The 25,063-nt window shown below is 37.5% G+C and overlaps 2 protein-coding genes across 5 annotated transcripts in view; both read left to right on the top strand.

The window, feature by feature from the left end:
* The window catches only part of LOC113055097 (mitogen-activated protein kinase 14B-like), a 34,485-nt gene extending 18,764 nt beyond the window's left edge, over nucleotides 1-15,721 (top strand). Inside the window, exons 4-12 of one of the 3 annotated variants that reach the window (XM_026221076.1) lie at nucleotides 207-318; nucleotides 2,648-2,677; nucleotides 5,292-5,339; nucleotides 5,535-5,649; nucleotides 6,735-6,806; nucleotides 10,580-10,659; nucleotides 11,982-12,060; nucleotides 13,324-13,497; nucleotides 13,583-15,721. In XM_026221076.1, coding sequence (XP_026076861.1) covers nucleotides 207-318; nucleotides 2,648-2,677; nucleotides 5,292-5,339; nucleotides 5,535-5,649; nucleotides 6,735-6,806; nucleotides 10,580-10,659; nucleotides 11,982-12,060; nucleotides 13,324-13,497; nucleotides 13,583-13,650 — 778 coding nt within the window. In that variant the 3' untranslated portion in view covers nucleotides 13,651-15,721. The other 2 variants (XM_026221075.1, XM_026221077.1) reach the window with 2 other exon arrangements.
* A 1,247-nt stretch (nucleotides 15,722-16,968) lies between these two features.
* The window catches only part of LOC113055096 (SRSF protein kinase 1), a 35,798-nt gene continuing 27,703 nt past the window's right edge, over nucleotides 16,969-25,063 (top strand). The window contains exons 1-2 of one of the 2 annotated variants that reach the window (XM_026221073.1): nucleotides 16,969-17,082; nucleotides 19,944-19,998. In XM_026221073.1, coding sequence (XP_026076858.1) covers nucleotides 17,070-17,082; nucleotides 19,944-19,998 — 68 coding nt within the window. In that variant the 5' untranslated portion in view covers nucleotides 16,969-17,069. Of the gene's footprint in view, nucleotides 17,083-19,943; nucleotides 19,999-23,985; nucleotides 24,182-25,063 lie in introns of those variants that run through there. The other variant, XM_026221072.1, reaches the window with a different exon arrangement.

Here is a 25,063-nt window from a genome sequence, read left to right as displayed (position 1 = left end):
ACAAAGAATTGTAATAAAATCGTGAATCGTGATGTTTCTAAGAAAAAAATGTGTGATGTTATTTTTTTCCATATTGCCCACCCCTAGCTTGAGTATAACTTCAGTTGTCCTTCGAAGCTTTAGTGTACTTCAGAAAAAGTTAATTCTGGGTAACAGTGAAGCTTCCATCTGAGAAGTTGCTGTGTCATGATGACTTTGTTTAACAGGTATCTGGTGACGCACCTCATGGGAGCAGACCTCAACAATATCGTCAAGTGCCAGAAGCTGACAGATGATCACGTCCAGTTCCTCATTTATCAGATCCTACGAGGACTGAAGGTTAGGCCCCGCCCACTGTTTTCACTTTTACTTTTGTAATTGTTCAATGTAGTGGGAGCTTAATGAAAAAAAAAAAAAAATATATATATATATATATATATATATATATATATATATATATATATATATATATATATATATATATATATATATATATATTATTACGCTGGAAGCTTGCATCGAGATCTCCTTCCATCCAATCAACAACCGATGGACAGAAGGGGTGTGCACGAATAGTCGAATAGTCGATCTGTAAATATTATTAAAAAAAGAAATAAACTATTCGAATTTTACTGCGTGTTGCTTTGCTCGCCGTAAACGCAGGAGATCCATGTTAAATCCTAAGCACCGGGTGGTGCTGTGGAGCCTGTTAACAAGATGATTTTATTGTATCAAAGAATGTCGTTGTCTGTCTTTCTCGTTAAACATCATTTAAATAAATAATTGAATATTAAGAGTGCAAAATATTTTAAAACTTGAAATATTCGAAAAAATGCCCATCACTACTGGACACAACCAAGTTCCTACCCTACAGTTTTTTCATTTTCAATCATCTGTTTCACTCAGATGTACTGTACGTCACAACACGGGAGAAAAGTTCTGTCGCTAATTCCGCTGCATCGTGACTTTTTTTTTTCCCTTTAAAGCAGGGGTGCCCAACCCTGCTCCTGGCGATCGACTGTCCTGCAAAGTGTAGCTCCAGTCCTAATCAAACACACCTGAATCCACTAATTAAGGTCTTCAGGCTCACTTAAAAATTAGAGGCAGGTGTGTTTGATTAGGGTTGGAGCCAAACTTTGCAGGACAGTCGATTGGCAGGAGCAGGGTTGGGCACCCCTGCTTTAAAGGTACACGTTGTAGGACCTGCCACTAGAGGGCGCACTACCAAAACAATAACAGTAAAATAGATCAACGGTTTGCGCGAGTAGATTACATACAAAGTCAATGCAAAGACGCATGTTTGTTTGCATGCTTTGTTATATATTAAAATTCAAAAGCATCAATGTTTTAACTATAGAATAAGTGATACGTTGATCATATTGATTTAATTTATCAGGACTCAAAATTAATCACACATAAATGCACTTATTTCTATTTTATTTATTTATTTATAACGATTATGAAAATAGCCTGCTTATTCAGTCGAGCCTGTTTCTGTTTATTTGTAGCCACAGTGGCCTATACATCACATTTAGAATGAATCATAATATCTCTATTTTTATAAAAGCTCCCGAACAAAAAACATTATTTTATATTTTTTTATGATAGACAACGTGAGCTAAACTCTCGAGACATCTGTTCAGTCTTGTGACAGATACGTTACTAAATAAATACACGATTGTGACAGAGAATAATTCTGCCTTTTATACGTGATTATAATCCACATTGGATCAATTTATTTCAAACACTCGCCGCTGCCTGAAAGAGAGTTTTGAGCTCGACTTATTTAAAAAAGTGTTTAATGCTGGTGTTAAAGCTGTTATCTTTCTGAAATGATCCGCAGCGCAGATTCTGTATTTTTATAAAAGCTCCCAAACAAAAATCATTATTATATTTTGAAGATATGCAACGTGGAGCTAAACTCACAAAACGAGACGACAGATAAAATGTTACTTAATAAATACACAATTGTAATAGATAATAAGAAGGTGACGTCTGATTTATCCAAGCGGTCATATTTACCATGTTTACTATGGTAACGTTAATGTTTAGCGTGCATAGTCTTTTTCATCGCTTATAAATATTTCTGCCTTGTTTAGTGATTATAATCCACATCGGATCAAGTTATTTCAAACACTTGCTGCTAACTAAGAGTGAGTTTTGAGCTCAACTTATTTTAAAACCTCTTTAATGCTGGTGTTACAGCTGTTATCTCTCTGAAATGATCCGCAGAGCAGACTCTAGACGCGGAGAAACTCCGCCTTTGTTCATAACTCCTCCTCTAGCCCCAGCTGGCCCGCTTTAGCCCAAGGTTTTCGTCGGGTCAAAAAACCCTGGCCATCGGCCCGAGAAAGCCCCGGCGAGGCACGATCAAGCCCCGGAAGCGACAGTGGAAACGCGTCTAGCCCTGGCACGCACTAGCACGCCCGGTTTAAGCTCGATCGTGGAAACACGGCTACTCACTGCACGATTGCTATAATTCACTCTCTCTGATGTTAATTTAAAATATAATTGTGTCGAGTTCATAGTTCTTAGGAAAATGTACTGGAGTATGAAGGACCGTTTTGGTGTAATGTGTGCTTCACTCAGACGTTTAGCCCGCAGGTAATTGGTTCTCATTGATCTCTCTATTTGACTGAAGTGAATTCATCTGTCTTTCTCTCTGCAGTACATTCACTCAGCAGACATCATCCACAGAGTGAGTAGACCACACTTTCTGTTCATTCCTTCATTTATTTATGAGCAATGTGAAGTGATTAGTTTTTAAATAGTCTCTGGTGTTATTTTACAGTCATTTTGGAAGCTAATAAAAATGTGTTTATTTTATTTTCCAGGTATTTTATTAAATGTTAAAGTGATTTTTCAAGTTTACCTTTCTGTTTGGAGTGTAAAGAACTTGTGCATAGATATGATCCCAGAAGTTGCAAAGACTAAAGTCTCAAATCCAAAGAGATATTCTTTATCAAGGTTGGATATACCTTCACTTCCACGCCCCCATAAAATGCCTCATTTAAACACGCCCCAAAAAATAATGTGTTTTTTTATTTATTTTTTTTACATTAAAGGATGTCAACATATTCTGTAACACCAAATACTGAAAATAATGATCTTTTAAGAAGCATCATATGACCCCTTTAAAGGTTATTGACATTATATAATTGATAAAGTATTTGGGGAAAACTACAGACCTCCTACTGAACAGAAAGAATAGTTCATCCAAAAAAATTGCTGGAAAATGACACCCTCAGGTCATCCAAGATGTAGATGAGTTTGTTTCTTCATGGGAACAGATTTGGAGAAATGTTGCTCACTAATGGATCCTCTGCAGTGAATGGGTGCCGTCAGAATAAGAGTTCAAACAGCTGATGAAAACATCACAATAATCCCCACACCACTCCAGTCCAATGTATTGTGAAGTGAAAAGCTGCATGTATGTGAGAAACAAACCCAGTATTAGACCTTTTATCTCTGGCCAAAATGACAGTCCATAATCCATAATAATACTTCTCCAATGAAAAAGTCCATCTCCTGTTGTCCTGTTACATCAAAATCCACTGATACTCTTGGATTGTTTTTGCATGTAAACGATGCTTGATCAGTGCAGATATTCTTCTGATTCATACAAGTTGACATTTTCACTGGAGAAAGCAACATTATAGAGAGAGGACTCATATTTTATCTGGAAGCAATCGTTTAAAGTTAAAGGTCCCATTCTTCGTGATCCCACATTTTAAACTTTAGTAAGTGTGTAATGTTGTTGTTAGAGTATAAATAATATCTGTAAAATTCCAAAGCTCAAAGTTCAATGCCAAGCGAGATATTTGATTTAACAGAATTCGCCAACAAAAAAAACGACCCGTTTGGACTACAGCCCTCTAGTTCCTGCAGTAATGACGTCACTAAAACAGTTTTTTGACTAACCTCCGCCCACATGAATACACAAACAGGGGGCGTGGCCTTGTTGTGCTCCGACGGAGAAGAAGGAAGAGCTGCGTTTGTGTTCGACATGTCATTGAAACGCTGTTATTTTCATCTCGGAGTCCAATCAGAGCTTCCCAGGGATGCTGTACTTAGAGATGAATGGTAACAATTTATGTTTAACTCTGTTCCCGAAAACTATAATCCACATGTAAAACTATGTGCAGCACATTTTGCTGAGGACAGCTTCCTCAATCTCAATCAGTTTAATGCCGGATTCGCACAAAGATTATTCTTGAAAGATGGAGCAGTTCCCTCTTTGTCTGGAGAAGGCGTTGTTTATGGACCACAACTGGTAAGTGTATTTTATTATTTAAGTTGGTTCGTTTAACAGTTTCTGTAACTTATTACACAAAGGACAACGCTGTTTAGCTTTGTTAACTAGATGTTAGGGCTGTGCAAAAAAGCGAATGCGATGTTCATGTGCATCTCGTCAGTAAAAACGCTCCTGTGATTAGAAGTACATCTCCAGCACGTGCGTTCTAGTCCAATCGCGTTTCCAGGAGGGCAGCGTGCTCTCAGCTGCTGTCGAATCACAACACAGGAACCGCTGGCCCAATCACAACTCGTTACGTATTTCTGAAGGAGAGACTTCATAGAACAAAGAAGTCATCAGCCCGTTTTTATGACCGTGAAAACAGCGGTATACAGATAGGTGAATTGTGTGAAAAATACTGTTTTTTTTACACGCGAAACATGAACACATGTTATACTGCACACTGTAAACATAACCAAAGCTTCAAAAAAGCTCGAAAAATGGGACCTTTAATGTCTTATTTGTTTCTTACAAACACAGCTTTTCACTTCACAAGATGTTAATTGATGGACTGGAGTGGTGTGGGCTACTTGAGGATTATTGTGAAGTTTTAAGCAGCTGTTTGGACTCTCATTCTGACGGCACCCATTCACTGCAGAGGATCCATTGATGAGCAAGTGATGCAATGCTACATTCCTCCAAATCTGATCCAATAAAGAAACAAACTCTTCTACATCTTGGATAAGTAAATGTTCAGCAAATGTTAATTTTTGGTGAACTGTTCCTTTAAGATCTGTAGGGATGGAAAGACAGGTGAGCATTTTAGACCGATTTGATTGAAACTTACAGCTGTCAGTACGAATGAGTTTTTTCCTCATTAGTTGTTGCAGGTTTTCGGGTTTCACCCGCACCACTGCTTGTGTAAACACCTCTGTGGTTTATAATCAAGGTTATTACTGCCGTGACCTGATTTCAGCTCCCAGGATTACTTTTATTAGTGCACGAGAGCCATTTGTAGCAAAACATGGAGGGATTCAAACGAATACCTTATTTCTGCTCATCTTTTCCCATCATACAGGATCTTAAACCCGGTAACTTGGCTGTAAATGAAGACTGTGAACTTAAGGTGAGAGTGTTAGTCTAAGCTTGCTCTGACTGCATCATAATCATCATCATCTTCTGTTGCTTTTACACGGTCACATCTGTCATTATCATGCTCTGTTGACCAACAGTAGGTTTATGATCACTGAGGCACACACTGTAATATGAGAGATGATAAGTCTGGTTTATGGCTAATGCTTACTCTGCTATCTGAGCCCAGATTTTGGACTTTGGGCTGGCCCGGCTGACTGACGATGAGATGACGGGATACGTTGCCACCCGATGGTACCGTGCCCCAGAGATCATGCTCAACTGGATGCACTACAACATGACAGGTCAGGATTACCCAGAATTCTCACTTGTGTATCGAGGAATAAAAACAGCTTTTGTTTATATGGAATTTTAACTTTTTGTAAGGCACCAAAGAATAGCATTCACAACTGAATACAAGAGTGATCACCTAATGTAGGATGGCATCGAAGATTATCTGAGAGAATATGATTGTATGTCTACAAATAAAATGTTATTAATTGGTAATATTTTTCTCCATCTTGGTCACATTAGCAAAAACGCTTATACTTTATACCACGATATTGTAGTTTTTATTTTACATGTCTTTTTATTGGTTTAATTCTTATCATTACAATTCTTCATTCTGATTGGCCGACACATTTTTATTAATTTTCTGCACAGCTGTAAATTTTGTTCCATGTTTGTTGATCGTTATCACTTCAGTACATTGTTTTTGACTAGTTAAAAACATACTTCAGCAATTGAAATAAAGCTTCTGCATAGATTATAAGCATTAGATATTAAACTTTTGAAACTTGTGGAAAATTGAAATGTTGCTTTGGAAATGTTAAAATTACAAACTAAAAGTGAAGTAAAAAAAAAGTGTGTGTGTGTATATATGTATATGTATATATATATATGTGTGTGTATGTATGTGTGTGTATGTATGTATGTGTGTGTATATATATATATATATATATATATATAGTTATAATTTTATATATATAGTTATAATTTTATATATATATATTTTTTTATTTTATTTATTTATTTTTATTTTATTTTTTATTGTATTCATTTTTATATTTTATATTTTATTTATTTTATTTTTTATTTATTTTTATATTTTATTTTAATAAAATAATAAAATTAAATTAAAAGTGCATAATTGTTATAACAATTATTGACACTTAAACTAAAGTTGAAACAAAAGCTGAAAATATAAAATTACAAGCTGATTCAAAAAATTAATATTGTAACAGTCTATAAGTAATATTAAGACTATTTTTTCATTAGAAAAACATGCACTGATGAATTTTACTTTTTGTAAGATTGGGCATTTGTTAAGAAAGTTACTATAATGTTGTCTTTTACAGAATGTATTTAGTTTGAATGTTTTGTGTTGTAGTGGACATCTGGTCGGTGGGCTGCATAATGGCTGAGCTCCTCACAGGACGGACCTTGTTTCCTGGCACTGATCGTATCCTTTCCCCTTCATTCACCCCATGACCCAAATCTCAATCTGGAAATAACCTTTAGTTGTGTGATATTTGTTGGCATGCATTGCCCAAGCCCTCCCTTCCTCTCTGCAAGTGTGAAGAAAGACACCTACGCGTGTCAGCCAGATCTAATTCATAGAGAGGCAGCGATCCAGAGGGGAATGAGTCAGCTAGAGTCGTTCCCGCCGCCTCCCAGTGAGTCACACTGCCTGATGGTCCTGTTGACAAAAAACATCAACTTTGCTCCGTCTTAAAGGACAAAGATTCCTCCACTCTGGGAATTTGAATGCTTTGCTGCTTCTGTTCTAGTGTGTGAGGTCGTCGAGTCAAACCCCCTGTGGAAAATACAGCACACTCTCACACATTCAGTCCGATTTAAACGGGGTCCTGGCCTTTATAGAGAGGAAAGGTGATCTGCATTTCAAGGAAATCTGTGAAAGAATAGATTAGGATAAAGTAGTTATTTGGTTGCCCAGACATGCAGAGTATATACTTTCTGTGTGCATTTCTCTTTTTGTGTGCGTATGATAATATCTGCAAATTGGGTGTCAATTTTTGGGGTGTAAAATTGGGTGCAGAATTGCAGGGATTAATATAATATTAGTTGAAACTCAGTTTGTGTTTAGTTTATAGGTGGCACATTCACAAATGCACTCATTCGTTTTCTGTCGTTCATTTACTCGCCCTCATGCATTTCCAAACCATATCATTTTTATATGCAGTACATTGTGTATTTATTTAAACATGATGTTTTTGACATCAAACAATCTCGTCTCATATTATTCACCTTATTTTGCAATCCACAAGTTACGTAATGTTTTGCATAATAGGTAAATCCCTTGAGGGACAATGAATTCGTTAACGCTACAAACCAATTAAAATAATAAGAGAAGTAATACTTGTTTCCAATATCAAGTAGCATAACGTTTTTTTTGTTTTTTTTAGCTAAAATTAACTGAAGGTAAATGAAACCAAAAGCTTTAATTGTAACTCGACTTAAATGTAAATGGGAATTGAATATAGGAGGAACAACTGAGAGGAAGATTTTCGTCGAATAACAATTTAAACTTCTCTCTGTTTCTCACACAAACTATCATATGAATTCAGAAGACTTGGGAGATCGCTAATCATATGGACCATTTGTTCTGGTGGTCATTTTTTGAGCCTTGGCAGCCAACGACCCCATTTACTTTCATCGTAAAGAAATGAGCAGCTTACACATCCTCCAAAATATCTCCTTTTGTGCTGCAAGAAAGTTAGTCAAACAGGTTTGGAACTGCACCAGAGTGAGTGATGATCACTTTTGGCTACACTATGCCTTTAAAGGGTTCATGAACTGCATTTTTTATTATTTTATAACATACTCTGATGTTCACTTATAATATTAGTGTGGTCTTTACATCAAAGACATAGTTTAGTAAAGTAATTGGCTATTTTCCATCCTGTTTTTGAGCCTCTCTGCAGAAGGCTGTTTTTAAAGGCGAGGCACATTCAAGATTCGCAAGTAAACGCCCACTGCTCTGATTGGCTGACAGTTTCACTTATTAAAAACACAGATGGACGCACTCTGAAAACAACATGGGTTATTTGGGTTAAAAGCGTATAAACGGACACAATAGTGGTAAAAGCAGATTTCCTCACACTTCTGTGTTGCGACATTACTGTTGGATCCAGACTCAGTACTGTCTCATCGTTTACTTCCAGTCTCTCTGAGAAGCCTGCATCATACTGTCTTGTTTATAAATGATTAAATATTTAATTGCGTGCGAACTAGAGATGTTAAAATCACAAAGAAGGCAATTCAAAGTCTATTTTTGACGACTGACATACACAGTCTAGTAATCTTGAAATGTCATCTGTTGATGGAGTTATCCTGTGTTTGCATCTTTCTAGTATTTCCTCTCCTCCCACTACAAGTGTGCATCGGTGGGCGGAGCTAAACAGACAGCGATGTTGAAGAAGGCGTCGATCTTTTCCTGCGAAGGCAGTGTGTAGCCACACCGTTACGTCATGAAGTGGCACATTCCTAAACCAGTCGCTTTCTGATCTTGTTAACAATAAAAGCTGTTTTTAAACTAATGAGAAAGTACTGAGTTCTGAAACATACAGGATGTTAATAGATCAAGGTAAATTTGATTTCTCAGTTCATGACCCCTTTAAATCCATACACACACACGCGCGCATGACCTGAATGTTGATTTGTTGCAGTTATGCATGTTTCTAACTGCATGAATGAATTACCCCAGTCTCTCCTTTACTTGCTTGCGAACACTTTTCAGTGAGACCCCTTTACCTTCGTCAGCTTTTCACTTAACATTTTGACGATTGTTTGTGCTTTTTTGCTAACATCCACCTTTGTCAGATTTGAACACGGGTCAGTGTGGATCTGGACAAGTGGACACTTTCTGTAGCTCACCCCTGCCTGTCACACTCAGTTGTTATATTCACAAGTTTTCACTGACTGCATTGACGTGCATAAGAATATTCCTATAGAAATCTGAATTTGGTCATATTCTGATTATGTAAGCGGCCATATTTCAATAACGTAGGCATATTCCAATTTTGTAAACTTAATGGAAATGCATTAACTGTAATGAGGTTAAGCCAGTATTTTGGATTCCAAGAAATCTGCATGTATTCATCAGAATTTTGGATCATGTAAACTTTTACTTTTTTGGAATATCCTCTGTAACTGAACATTATATATCACTTTTATATGTTGTATATCAAAGAAAGGCAATTAACTTATAGAGAGAGAGAGTGTGTAAAAGTCTTTATCAGAATAATATCTTAACCAGAATATGAAGAATAATCTATAAATGATGTGCATGTAAATGTGGTCAGTGTCATGTACAGTTGTACAGAACACATCTGCCTGACACGCTGTTGAATTCACTCAGATTTATCTGCTGGAAGTGTCCTTGGGTCAGGTAAGTGTACTAGCTTACATCTGCTGTGCCAGCTCGCTCAGTCAAACAACAGAGGAACCTGAGGAATACTGTCCGCTCCATTCATTGTTATTACAGAATGCATGTTGGCTTTGAACCAACCATGACTCCTTATTTCTTCATTCATCCCATTTTCCAGTGCTGTTTTTATTCTTTTGTTAAACGATTACTTTTCCCATTGTTGTTTTTCTTTTTCTTTTCCCCAATCCCTGCTTTCATAGTCACCCCATTCCCTGCATTTTCCTTTATTTTGCTCTTAAAGATATTGATCAGTTGAAGCTTATCTTGATGCTCGTCGGGACCCCAGAGCCAGAGCTCTTGATGAAAATCTCTTCAGAGTCTGTGAGTTTTCTGTTCTGCCCGAGTTTGACTTCCTCTCTGTCGCAACGACGGCCTGGTGATCAGTTCTGCTTGCTTCAGTCACTCCGATGTCACATTGTGTTTTCCCCTTCCTTATTCCCTGGCATGAACTACTAGTTATGCAGTCACCTTAAAATAGTACGTAGAAGTGAGCTGGTAGATGATTTTGCGAAATCAGCCCATGCTTACGAGTGTATAGCAATGGCTTTCTCAATCTGCACTTCCTGTTGCGTTTCCTGTCTTTGTCAACACTGGATTGATTCACGTGGGATGCATGGGTCTAATCTAACATGGTGTGCATTTGTGTCGCCTCACCTCTTCGTCCCGTCTTGTTTTCCCCTAATCTCGACATCAAGCCGCAACGATGGTCGCGTTGTTTTCCTGTTTTTTCCACTCCTATTTGTGAGTGTATTTTATGGTACACCCCTTGACCTGGGTTCCCCAAGATATAAACCAGCTTCAGCAGATAATGCGCCTGACGGGAACCCCGCCAGACTCTCTAATAAGCAGGATGCCGAGCCACGAGGTGAGAACGTCACAGAAAATCCTCCAGACCCCGGGCCGCTCTGGAACGAGCGACTACGTGTGCCCTATGTGACACTTTTCTGTTTGCCATGGGTCGTTTTTGATTTTCCAAACCCCTCCCAGCATCCCTCTTTCCTTACTACTTGCCTGCTTTTCGTTTGCAACACGTCTGACCTCATTTCCGTCCCCACTGCAGTCCTACAGTTCACTGCAATGCTAAGTTTATATGCAAATACTGCTACTCTTCTTAAATACAGGCATGCAGTGAGTTCAGACCGCTCGAGCTTTAACATAATGTTCTGTGCAGTAAACCAAAGACGTAGTGTTTGTCGGAGGTCCGCTGGAAAACACCGAACAAGATCGAGATGTTGATTAATAATGTTAATATCGTTGACTTGATTGCAAATAAATGCACTATTTAAACTGAACAGAGATGACATCACTGAATTCAATGATGAACTGCCTTTAACTATCATTTTGCTTTATTGAGACACTGTTTTCCTAATGAATGTTGTGCAGTTGCTTTGACGTAATGTATTTTGTTTAAAGCGCTATATAAATAAAGGTGACTTAATGGAAGAATAGAAACCACAGTAAAAAATGTGTTTAGATCATTGCATTTGATTTCAAATATCACTGACATTTATAGATTTTAAATGTGGCTTCATTTGTGCAAAATAATTTAGAGTATTGCAGTGATGTGTTTTTGGTGCCCAATCCTGAAGTTTACGTCACTCTGGTTCCCTCGACAAAAACCCACTTGGATTTTTCTATTGGTTTTCCGATCATAGCTGAAAATAAGCTTTGGGAGCAACAAAAGTTTATTATTTTTATACACAGCTTTTATGAATTTTGAAACCTGTATACAATTTAAATGTAGGCTATAAATGTCAACTCCATTGTTGCATGACTTTAATGTCACCACCGTTAAATAACCAACAGCACTTTCGGTAATAATAATTAATAATAAATGGGATAGTGTGCAAGAGTGCGATTTACACAGCAAGGCAGTGAAAGCTGACTACTTTTATATTTCTGTTTAACTACTTGTTAGCTTAGCTTTAAAAAAAAATCTCAGGTTATAATTGGTGTATTCTGTGTTGAAGAATAAAATGTGAGCTTGTGTTAACTGCAGACCTGATTCCAGGCATTTAACCAAAATCCAAATTTTGGCCTTTAAATACATCGTCCATATAGCGCTCTGTATTGTCATGCTTTTTTCTTAGCCATCTTTCTTTGCTTTACTTTGTCCCAGATTTTGTCCTTATTTTGACTATTTAATAATTATATGTGACCCTTTAATGTGTGTGTTTTAATCAACAGGCACAGAACTACATCAGTTCCCTTGCTTATATGCCCAAGAGGAACTTTGCAGATGTGTTTATTGGTGCAAACCCATTAGGTAACAATTCTGTCTTTTCCCACATGACCTATGTCTGATAAATCTCCTGTTCTTCATTGAGGATCCAGACCTCTTTCAGAAGCGGCCCACACGTCCAGTAACTTAAGATCTGAGCAGCAGTAATATGATTAACTGCATCAGGGGTCCGGGGCCCCACAGCGAGCCTTTCTTTACAAGGCTCTCAAAGTTAACATGTTAACATCTTTAGATATTGGCCCGGTTTCACAGACAGGGCTTAGACTAAGCCAGGATTAGATCATAGTTCAATTAAGACATTAAAGCAATTTTTACAAATGTGCCTTAGACAAAAAAACATTACTGGTGTGCATCTTGACACAAAATAAAGGCACTGATATATTTTAAGATCAGTCAATGCAAGTTTCTTTCAGATGAAACCGCTCAGATTTACATTTTAGTCTAAGACTAGGTTTAAGACTTGTCTGTGAAACCAGGGGATTATGTTTAATGTAATATTTTATTATTTCTAGTCAGAAATCATTGTTAATTAGAATTGTATAATTTTTTTTGACAGCCTTAGTTTATAACTATTAGAAATAACAAGTCTGATTTCTATTTGAAAGTTTTATATTAAATATAAAAATGAAGTAAATGTTTTCTAAATAATATGTACTACCATTTGGGGTCAGTATGATAAATTAAAAATCATAATTTTAGTTTCAAGCAGGGATGTATTAAATTGATTAAAAGTGACAGTAAAGATCTCGATTTAAAATAAATGCTGTTTTTATAATTCAGCAACTTTCTATTCTTCAGAGAATCCTGAAAATATGGTTCCCATGAAAAAATTTAGCAGCAAAACTGTTTTTAACATTGATGATAATACTTTTTTTTTTTTCAAGTAAGCATATTAGAATGATTTCCGAATGATGCTGAAAATTCAGCTTTGCATCAAAGGAATAAATTACAAATTAAAATATATTGAAATAGAAAGGTGATTTTTAAGTTGCAATAATATTTTACAAATATTACTGTATTTATTTTACCTAATAAAAATAAGCATTAATAAATATTATTGCAATGTAGTAAAAAAATAAAAAATAAATAAATTGGTTTTAGTACAGTGACCGTACACAATCTTAAAAAAATACAAATGTACAATGTAAAAAAACTGTTTTACGAAAACATTTTAATAATTTGAAAAGTATAAATTGTTCTTTTATATATGAACATATTTAGCTGCCTTTATATTTTCGACTTACGACCGTCTCGTTTCGGGACTCTGTGTGGTGTTATGTGTTCTAGCGGTGGACCTGCTGGAGAAGATGCTGGTTCTGGACACTGATAAACGGATCACTGCGTCGCAGGCTCTCGCGCACCCGTACTTCGCCCAGTACCACGACCCGGACGACGAGCCCGAGGCAGAGCCCTACGACCAGAGCTTCGAGAGCCGTGAACTGGACATCGAAGAGTGGAAACGTAAGCCTGCACCATTCAGATCTCAGAGAGATGACGTTTTATTGAGCAACCTCTCCATGATGTGACCGTCCGCGTCTGTCCACAGAGCTCACGTATGAGGAGGTGATCAGCTTTGAGCCCCCCGTGTTCGAGGGGGACGGGATGGAGTCATGAAGGCCACTCGACCTCCAGGACCTTCATCCATGCAGGAAAATCACCTTCAAGTGCCTGCCATCATCAAGTGCTGGCTTTACATCTGTTCTGAGCCTGCTTATACACACACACACACACACACACACACTGAGAATGTAAGGTTTTGTGTTCTGTGACCCAGTAATTTTAAGAGATGGTTCACCCCAAGATAAATAATCTTCCAAACCTGTGCGAGTTTCACTCATCTGATGAACACAAAAGAATATTTTGAAGAATGGTGTTTTTTTTTTTTTTTTTTATGGCTAACAGCATTCTTCAAAATCTTGTTCGGCAGAAGAAACTCGTACAAGTTTGAAACGATTTGAGGCTGAGAAAATGACAACGTTTACATTTTTGGGTGAATTAACTACTTTTTTTTTTTTTTTTTTTTTTTTCTTGTGTTTTTGGCCAGAATACTTTCTCATTTAAAAGCAATCAGCATTATCACAACATCATAACAGCATTTAAAGCTCACAGTTTAATACTTCTTTCAAAAACCATTTACTTTTGAACTCCGGTTGTAGCCTATACAATAAACAGAGGCCAGAAAAACTCAAGTATTGTCCGAATACTACGTTTCAGATATGTAAATAAAATGGCACTGCTGTACATAAATGATGATAATGTGCAGCAACAGTTTTATTTAGTATTTGCATCAAAGCACGCATCACAGAATGTGACTGCATTATAAATAGCAAACGGATGAACTAAAAAGTGAATCCGCTCCACTAAAGAGAATGTAATTATTATTCGTGCTCTGTCTATACACTCCTCTGTTTGCATTCTACACAGAGATCTTCTGCCATCTGTCAATAATAGATGACGAAAGCAGTAATGCTGTTTATGTGAATGGATGCAGAAATGCCTGTTCTGAACTTCTGGTTTATAAAATGCGGCATGCAGGCGTTCAGTGCTAAAGTGAGAATGTACAGTTGCTTACAGTGTTCTTACATTATAAAATGTTATGGGCCAGTCTCACAAAACCTTTCCGGAATATGTCCAGATCATATTTAACCGGGACAAAAATTGTTAAATATATTTTAAAGATAAATGTCTTGCATAAAGAAAACAAAGCAAATTATTTTGTTACTATGCTTTTATTCTTCATAGATTCGCAACTGGAAAAAATCATGTAACCCTGTATTACAGTAATGAGACTCGACTTTCAAAAAAATGTCCTGAAAATCGATGTTTCTAGAGATTTCCTTGTTTTTTTTTTTTGACTCGATTCCTGGTGAAATGTGATTTGGACATGTTTTAGGCTGCTTTTGTGTGGTTTTTGCCTGTTCTTCAAACGCTCGCCGTTCCCTTCACTCCATGTTAAAGGGCAGCTGATGCTCTAGCTAGACTAGAGCGTTGTTTCTCCCCTTATTCATTTATTATTCATGTAAATTGAGAGAAATGGTTTAAAACGGGGATCTGGTTTTAACAGGAAGTTCCTGAAACCAGAACAACTCTACGAGCGAGACACTGCTGCATTATGGTCCACAGTAAAGTGGTTCCCTTTTATTTTTCCGCTTGCCCTGGGAAAGACGTACAGCCAGGAAGTTCATGTTTTGCGAGACTGAACGAACCTGAGTCAGTATTCTGCTTTTCTGATCTTAATTTAACAGCCCAGACTAGAAGACTGTCTCATCAAGTGTTTTCATAAGCAGAGCCGGAATCTAACTTATTGTATCAGTTGTTTAAGATTATTTTTAAAGTGTTTTCTTTTTCACTGTATATTATTAATTTTATTCAGCAATATTTTGTGTGTTGAGCATGTATTGTTATATATATATATGTGTGTGTGGGGGGAGGGTTGTTTGTACGAACATTTACAGTTTTCTGACGAGTGCAGAATCACGAAACGTGTCAATCAGCAGCGAAATCCAATTAAATGTGGTTTATACTTCATTTTGTTGCATGGAATCCATTTTTTATGGAATATAGATGATTCTATCTCTCTTTTTGTGCATATAACCTTGTTTTTCTTCAGTTGCACACAAGTTATGTGGTCTGTGAACATTAACAGCCACTGCTATACAGGAATAAAATGAATTATTTTTCACGACATTCACTCTTTGGTATTTCGTTTGCACAAAAATAGCGATTATTTTAAAAAAACGTGTCTTATTCTTAAAAATACAAGGGACTATGTAAGTTTGCATCTGTGCAATATTTTTTTTTTTTTGGGAAAACACTGCCACCAAGTGGTAATACTCACTCAAAATGTCTGTGAAGCAGTGTGTTACATAATAAACATGTATTGCAGATGACCATAAACCACTGCAATTCTTAATACGAGTCATCATTTATGAATTTTCTTTTAACCTCTGGTGACACCAAAAGCTCAAGAAAATCAACAATGGAGTAAAATATGTCTACAGAGGAATGTGTAAATGTGAAATGTGTACTACATTTTTGTTCTATAGTGTTTTTCTATTTAATATTTAGCATTTTCAGGTGATCTTATGGTTTTAATTATATTTATGGAATAATTATGATCCATTTATAACCTGTTAACTACTTTTTGAGCATTGAGCTGAAAATTAAAATTCTGTCATAAATCTTAAATGCTTTTGGAATGCTTTTAGTCTCTTTTTAAAGAAGACACTTGGCAAGTTATCGTTGAAATGGAAAAACAAAAGTTAAACTAAAAAAAAAAAAAAGTTTACGTTTATTATAATTAAACTTGCACAAACTGTTATTTGAAAAATATTTTCTAAAACATGTTTTACTCTAAAACAGAAAATCAAAGGCATAAATCTAAACAAGTTGTGTTCCAAACCTGAAGTTTAAATATAAAAAATTTAATCTTTTTTTCAGGACCATTTATTCTTTTTGAGTCATGTCCGTGATTATGTGTGTGCGTTCCTACTACATTATCATCAGTTTCTCTCCCTTGTGGGGTTCCTCAAGGGTCTATTCTATGACCATTACTTTTTAATCTGTACATGCTTCCACTTTGGTAATATAATTAAGAAAAATTAAAATGTATTTTCATTTCTGTGCTAAGGATTCTGTTATACGTTTCATTAAAATCTAGAAATTGTCTGCAGCCTCTTATGGAAGTCTGAAAGACATTAAAATCTGGTTGCCGAATAACTCCTCCAGCTAAATAATGAAAAAAACGGAGGTGATAATTAAAACATTTTGTTCTACTCAGAACTAGCTCAACTTACCCTGCTTTCCCCTATACACAATAGAACTCTTGTCTGGATGGTCCCTTGTTTACCCAACAGCTATTAAACCAACTTTTGACTCGAAACCTTGTGACATCTCGATGCGCGACTCGGGTAAGTACATGTGGGTGTGACACACTGTAGCTCTGTTCAGTCGAGTTGTTGTTGGGGAAGTTTTGTGCGCATGCGCAGACCGCTACATGCGAGTGAATCTGAGCACTTAGCCGCCGGTGCAGCATGGAAAGGAAAGGTGAGCATCAAAACGACCGAACTCCTGTCTTCCTCGACGGTCTGTAGCAACAGCGCTTGTATAAACCGAAATAAACAGCATCCCGTCTGAATCATAGCTGTGTTGTGAAGCTAGGCGCTGTGGGATTCGGCAGTGTGTGTTGACAGAGACAAAGCGCGTGTGTTTAGCTGCTGCTAATATACAGAGCTGCTGCTTTACTTCAGCATCTGCTCGTACATCAGAAACACGGACAGCTGCTGCGTGTTTATGAGTCTTTCAGTGTGTTTCCGACTGTAAACGCTGTTTGTTGTAGTCATATTCGTGTTTTTCTGCGACCTCGGTCTGGTGAGCTTTTGCTAGCTGAACTTTTTCTTGATTTGGCTCGACTTCGATATGTTTCTAGCATTTCTCGGATGTTTCTACACATGTTTCTGCTTTCACTGTTGTTTGTGTCAACACAATGCACAAACTGATAAAGCCTTTATAAACTTAAAAATAATAATAATAATAATAATAACACGTTACTGTAAAAACAAAATCATATTATTAGGTAAAATTTTAACTATACGTTTTTTGTTTGTTTATCGAAGTGACCATTGTAGTATCTGTAGTAGGGTATCTTGAAAACTATTATTACCAATTTTGATTATGGTTTTGTGGCGACATAAAAATAATGTCTGCACTGGTCTCTTTTCATGAGAGATAATACTTTTTAGCTGCAATATAGAAGACTAAAAGCTTTAGTTGTAGAAATGTTTACATTAATCCTGGGACCTAGGCATAGACCTTTGTCCTCTGTAGAGGACAGTATATTTTAGAGGATTTATCTGCCTTTTCAAAAATACCAAATGTTTGGAATTTGGATGATGAACCATGACAAGTTCCTCTCCTTGATCTGTAAACATGACAGACATTGTGGGACTAAATTCAGCACTCTTATGGAAATATGAAAAAAATAAATACAATAATTTTCAATTTGTCTGTCATAAATGACCATCGCAGGAACTTAAGTGTGTGTGTTTTTTTTCGAAGCAGAATATGACTTTCTGTTGTGAGACATGCATCAGTTTCATACCTGTCCTCTGTAGTGCACACTAGGACACACTTCATGCTTATCAGGCATTTAAAGGAGGCATAATAAGTGAATAGGGATTTATTTTTTAAAACTTTTTTAGCAATGTTTCTATGAAATAAGATATTATATGACAATGTTGCTAAGTTATTACTCTCATTATTATACTTCTTTAGTCCTTTCATGTTGCCAAAAGTACACATTATTATGCAAATTAGAGACAATGAATAGAGACATTTAGATTATAATAGAAAAACCCATTTTATGGCCATGTTTACAAACATAACGTGTAACGTAAAAAAGTATATCAAATCTTCCTTTAATACTCTTCACACCATAGTAGAGAATCTTTGGTTCAGGTGAAAGTTTCCTGGAGCTGTCGAAGTCCTGAGAATGGATTTCCATTAAACGCCTATTAAATGCAGGCACTAAACATATTTTTTCCAACATTATTCTCATATCTGTATTGCAGAGGATAATAGGGCTGGGTATCGTTCAAAGATTATCAATACCGATACCTTGACTTTGTTAACGGTTCCTGAACGATACTTCTTTAATACCAATTTTATGAAATACGTTAACCATGATAACCTCAAAAAACGTAAAAAAAAAATTTCAGCTTGTTGCCATTTTACCGACTGGTCTCTTGAGCCTCTGCGCAAAGGAACAAAATGTAACCAACAGAATGAATCAGTTTTCTGTTTACACATCTTTTAGGCTACGTTCACACTAGAGCGTTTTTGTTTTAAAATCTTAATTTCTATTCATTTTCCACTGATTTACTGAGTAGCATAGCAGCTTCCAGCACTGCCTCACTATTTTCATTTCCGCGATCGCTGTTCTGACTCAAGGTGTAGCGATTAGTTTGATCTAAAATTAGTGGTACGCAAGTGCAATATGACACATTTTTTATCATGGACGTTTAAAATGTCTCTTTGATCTGTTTTTGAAGAAATATCGTAGTTTCACGTTCAGTCAGTTGCAGTTCTGCTCCCTCCGTCTCAATATACTGTACAACGTGACATACTTTCACAACAAATGTTAATTCAGTGGAACAGTTACACTCACAGGACACTGCACTCATGCGTAGTCCCAGAAGTACATTATGGGCATGTGCTTTAAAACTTTGCCAGTGAATCACTTCATTCGCGTGCTGTTCTGACATGTGCTTTTTCTGAGCATGTATACCTGAAGCGCGTACATTACAAAAACCTGTCAAACTGCGTCTGATTACTGGACTGAGTTATCTGATTGTGCTAATACTGTCAAAAACACACAAGATTTACATATAAACACAGCTGGCCATGTCTAAAGTGAAAGTAAACAGAAAAACAGATGCGGGCAGGTCTTAAAGTGACAGCTGCTGCTGTCAGTAAAGGGTCAGGTCACCCAAAAATGTTAATTCTGCCATTATTTACTCACTAGTGTTTTCCCTATCCTCTGTTAATTTCTTGTGCTGAACACAAAAGAAGGATAAAACGGATAAACAAACAGTAGCTGGTTTAAATTGACTTTGATTATGGAGAGAATACTATGGAAGTCACTGGGAGGATGTAGTTTCTTTCAAAATGACTTTTACATTCAACAGAAAAAAGAAACTCATTCAAGTTTAAAAAAAAAAACATTTTTGGGTGAACTATGACTTTCTTTTTCTCTTTCCTAGTGTCTTCTACATAGGAAATATATTAATAACCCCCCACCGGCCATTTGTTTCTTATGATCCAAACAATGCAATGATTTATACAATCTTTTTTCAATGGTTCTATAATTTATGAGTGCCCGAATAAAACTGTTATCTGTTTTCTGACAGTACTTGCACTGCAGGCGAGGAAGAAAAGGACCAAAACCAAGAAACCTGGCAAAAAGTGAGTACATTTGAGCTTGGCTTCCAACTATTTTGCCAAAGTTGTGAAGGGAGGCCTGAAGATGATTCGGAAACATCTGTGATTAGGGAGTGCTAGAATGGTGGAAACAGTTATAATAGTGTGGTTTATGGAGAGATCATTGCTTTTCTCCAAAAACAAAAAATAAAAATAAAACCCTATGTCCATGGAATGTTATTAAGAGATCTAATCATGCCTGGGATTTCAAAAATGCACAATTCAAAGCGCTCGCTCTTAGCTTAAAAAAAGCAGAGTGTGTAAAGATCACAACAAGGTGACAAGAGGCTGTTCTGTTTGAATGGCAGTCAATGGCTTTCAATATCTTGAAATAAGGCCCATTCACAGTCTCTCTCTCGGCATCTGAAATGTCAAAAAAATGAATTTTCGTTTTGGAGCACGTCGATTATTGGGACAGTGACATTTAACGAGTCCTCCTCAGATGGCACTTTTTGACGGTGTCGTGTAAACATCGTGGATAAGATACAACACATGTCAGCTGTGTGGACATTGGATTGGCAATGCTGATAGGAAACACTTTTAAGCAGTCTTTGTTCTGATGAGCCAATATCAATTCTTAAATCTCAAGAATCAGTCTTTTAGTCTTTCCTGTTTCTTGATCCAACGTCACTAATCCATGTTTGTTGTGCACCCCGCATCCATTAATTTGAAGGGGTCATATGATGTGATTTTCAAATTTTCCTCTTTTTGGGGTGTTACAAGCGCTTGGTGCATAAAGAAGATCTGTAAAGTTGCAAAGACTAAAGTCTCAAATCCAAAGAGATATTCTTTATCAAAGTTAAGATTCAACCACACTCCTCTAAAACGCTCGTTCTAACACGCCCCCCACATGTATGTCTAACACGTATGTCTACATCACAATTTGGGAAGATTTGCATAACACGGCCCAGATGTTCATGCATTTTATGGAGGATAAAGACTGTTTCCTGAACCAGTAGCCTACAATGCGTCTGTGACACAAAGGCTGTTTCTATAAAGTGAGGCTGGTCCATCTTTGCAAGGACAGGCTGGCGCTTCTTGACTCGCCAAATTTGGAGGGAGAGAAATGCTGACTATGACCCCAATAACACCATCCCTACAGTCAAGCACAGAGGTGGAAACCTTATGCTTTGTGGATGTTTTTCTGCTATGGGTACAGGATGACTTCACCACATTGAGGGGCAAATGGACATTGGCATGTACTGTAAAATCTTGGACGAGAACCTCCTTCACTCAGCCAGAAAACTGAAGATGGGTCATGGATGGGTCTTCCAGCATGACAATGACCCGAAACATACTGCCAAGGCAAGAAAGGAGTGACTCAAGAAGAAGCACATCAAGGTCATGGAGGGGCCCCACCGGTCTCCAGACCTCAATCCTGTAGACAGCCAAGAAACCTTAAGGATTTAGAGAGGATGTGTAAAGAGGAGTGGACTGAAATCCCTCCTGAGATGTGTGCAAACCTGGTGACCAAATACAAGAAACGTCTTACCTCTGTGCTTGCCAGCAAGGGTTTCTGCACAAGTACTAAGTTATGAATAAATACGTATTTCTCTCACTGAAATGCAAATACATTTCTATCCTTTATATAATGTGCTTTTTCTGGATTATTTTGGTCTCTGTACATTAAAATAAACCTACCATAAACATTACAGGCCCTAAATTATTTTCGTAAGTGGTCAAACTTACAAAATCAGTAGGGGATCAAATAAATATTTTCCCCACTGTAGATGATTTGAGCAAAAAAAAAAAAAAAAAATGTGTGTGTGTGTGTGTGTATATGTGTATATATATATTTTTTTTTTTTTTCATTTAGTTCTGCCCTTCGTAAGCAACAGAAGATACTTGTATGTTTCCCGGTATAAATTAAGTACAATTTACCTTGATCTTCAAATTCCAAAAGTTTTCACCCCCCAGCTCTTAATGCATCTTGTTTCCTTCTGGAGCATCAGTGAATGTTTGAATCTTTTTAAATAGTTGTGTTTGAATCCCTCAAATGTCCTCAGTCTGAAAAGATGTATCTCAAAATCATACAGTCACTGCTGGAAAGGGTTCAAATATGCAAAGATGCTGGAAAACTGAACAATCTGCAGGACCTTAAAGATTTTTCTGAAGAACGCTGCTCAGTTTAACTGTTCAGAACAAACAAGGGACTTTTGCACAACCATCACAAAACAGAAAGATAGTCAAGGATCATCAGGTAACCACATAAGGTATTAAGAACCAAGGGTTCCCAAACTTTTGAATGGGGTTATTTTAATAATTTCAGCAGGTTTTTTGTGGACTAAATGTAAAAATGTTTTATGTACAATATCTTACTCAGGACAGTACTAAATGAAAAAATAACATGCATTTAGTATGATCTCTCTTATTTTGTGAAAATTATTCACATTTTCACAGATTCTGCAAGGGGTGCCAAAACTTTCGAGCTCTACTGTATATGTAATATATACATTTTACATTTTATACAACAAGTTTATTTAAAAATAATTTTAGTAAGTCACAAGAAATATTATGTTTGGACCAGAATATTTGATTATTTGCATTTTCGTTCAGTGGGTTAGCATACGATTTTACTTAATTAATACTTGCAAATACGACAGTCAAAAAAGAAAAAAAAAGGGACAGTATCCCAGCCTAATAATAATGTGTCTATATTAACAGTATCGCTCTTAACAGACCTGTGTGTTTATTGATTCTGAACGTGTCGCGTGTGCATATTGCACCAAAATGCGAAGCCAACTGGATAAACGGTTCTCGACATAATAAAAATGCAAACAGACAGACAGAGATTCCTGCTTTTATTAGAGAGAAGAATATGTTCAGCCCCCTCCCTCTGAAGCTTTGAATATTCTGTAATAATTACTACCGAAGCTTCGGAGCTCAAAAAATGGTGTTCGGACCAGCCCTAAAAAACATTGTGTGTGTTTTTGTCGAATGGTGTGGATGTTGTTAAAGCTTGCACGCTGATCATGCTTAAATATACAGACTATAAAGTCACCTCCAGTATTGATTGTTTTTCGTTTAACATTAAATCATAATCATTTTAGTTTGTGTACATGGAGTCCTTGAGTCTTACAGATGGATGTGAGGGAGTATTAGACAAAAAGAGTTGGGAAACATGATAATATAATATATAGAGTGTTCTTTTGCATCAGCTTCACCCTGTATTCAAGGCTAATTTGTGTGTCAATGCTAGACGGATTCAGTGTAAATAGTAGGCGATCTGTTTGGATGTGAATGTGATCATGCATATAAGAATTTGACTGTTTAGTGTTTTATTTTGAACAAAACCTAAATAAAAAAAAAATTAATTGTCATGATTTACTCACCCTCACATTATTCCAAACTTGTATGACTTTTATTCTTCTGAAGAACTTGAAGATATTGCATTTGTTGTTGTTGTTGTTGTCTTTACATCGAGGGTCAGTGGGAATAAGTGATATTCTTTGGGTTGTGCAGATTTGAGTCTTATTCTGGGACTAGCCTAAATGATGGATCATGTCAATTATGAAGACCGTCATAATGTATTTGTGTGTGTGTTCCCCTCTTAAATACGGGATGGCCACACGTCTGGCCTGAAGAGAGCGCTTACATAACAGTGCTTTGTGACAGCCATCAAGCCAGATGCGGTTTATTCTCTCGCTCTCCCTCACACACACACACACACACACACACACACACTCTTTCCTCTACCGAATGCTCAGGTGAAGCACAAACTGAAGGGAACATGGCCTCTGGGGTCTGCTTATGTCCTTGAAATAAGACATGTCAGAGCACCAGAACCTTCGGTCCAGCCCTTCTGCAGAAGAGAGGTGGGGTATATGACTATTCAAAGGCTGTCATCGTGCCCTCTCCTCCCGCTGTACGTTTGCGCCACACCGTGTTAGTTTCACCCTCCTCCTCTGCTCTTCTTTCTCTTGCCCTTCCCCTCCCTCCTGCGCTGCCTTGTTTTCCAGCTCAGTAGTGTTGGATCAGTAGTGTTGAGGCGAGCAGAGAGCAGGCAGGGACACTTTGGGAGATAGAAAGAAAATCTCATCTGCGTTTCAACCGTGGCTCGCACCGTACCATCCTGCCCTGCGCTGTCCTCTTCTGCCATGTGGTTTCTGGACTGGATCGTTTCACTCAACACTGCCGTGGTGAAACTTGCCAGCGGTCTGAGGTGCAAGTGAGTGTGTGTGTGAGGAAAGAATGGAGGCTGAGGTGGCGCTGCTGACTTATTGATGCTGGATTCAATTTTAATCAGACAGCTGAAGCGATCGTGCAAGGTTCGGGTTAGATCAGTCCTTTGGGACTCTTTGGGGAGTGTCAGGCCATTGTGGGATGGATGTTTGGACAGAGTAATTGGGATGGGTTTGCAAGATCCTGGGTAAGATCCTTGTAGACCTCTCCTCGCTGGTGCGACTGATGCATGCGTGCATGAAACTTGCTGACCACCCGGTTCTGTAAAGCACCCTGCATAAGTGGGATTGGACTCTTTGTGTCTGCACTTTGTGTGTTCCCCGAGTTGAGAAATTGTCTCCCCAGGTGCATACATCCTGTCTGTCACTGTGCACAGGTTGTGGTGCAGTGCCGGAAAACTTAATGGGCTGGTATCGCAGTTCTGGCTGCAGTCAACTGTGCTGGGGTTTGATGCTCATTATGTAAGCTGTATCCTCCACAACTGCAGCACAGGGGTCTGGAGGACTGCAGATGGCAGAGTATGTGGCTCTCACAGCACGGACCGCATGAAACCAAATCAGGTCACAGTTTTGAGAAGCTGAGCGCCATGTGGATGCTGCACTGGCCTGTTTAGCAGCAGGGTGGTTTCTTGTTTCGAGTTACTTGACCGATCAACTCTTGATATTGGCAAATCAGTATTCAAAGATGCCAGGATACTCCTTGATCATCAGTGGCTTTATTACTCCGGGTCAGGCATTTGAAGGAACCATTAACCCTAATTATTAAACTTGGGTATGTCGCACATTTGTGCAACAGACATGAATCATATTTTGAAATCATGTGGCTTGTTGAGCAGAAGTGTGCTAGTACTTTTCTATGCAATCAGACT

The sequence above is a fragment of the Carassius auratus genome, chromosome 36, assembly GCF_003368295.1.
Source record: "Carassius auratus strain Wakin chromosome 36, ASM336829v1, whole genome shotgun sequence".
Lineage (NCBI taxonomy): Eukaryota > Metazoa > Chordata > Actinopteri > Cypriniformes > Cyprinidae > Carassius > Carassius auratus.
This window is presented reverse-complemented; position numbering and strand designations above follow the sequence as displayed.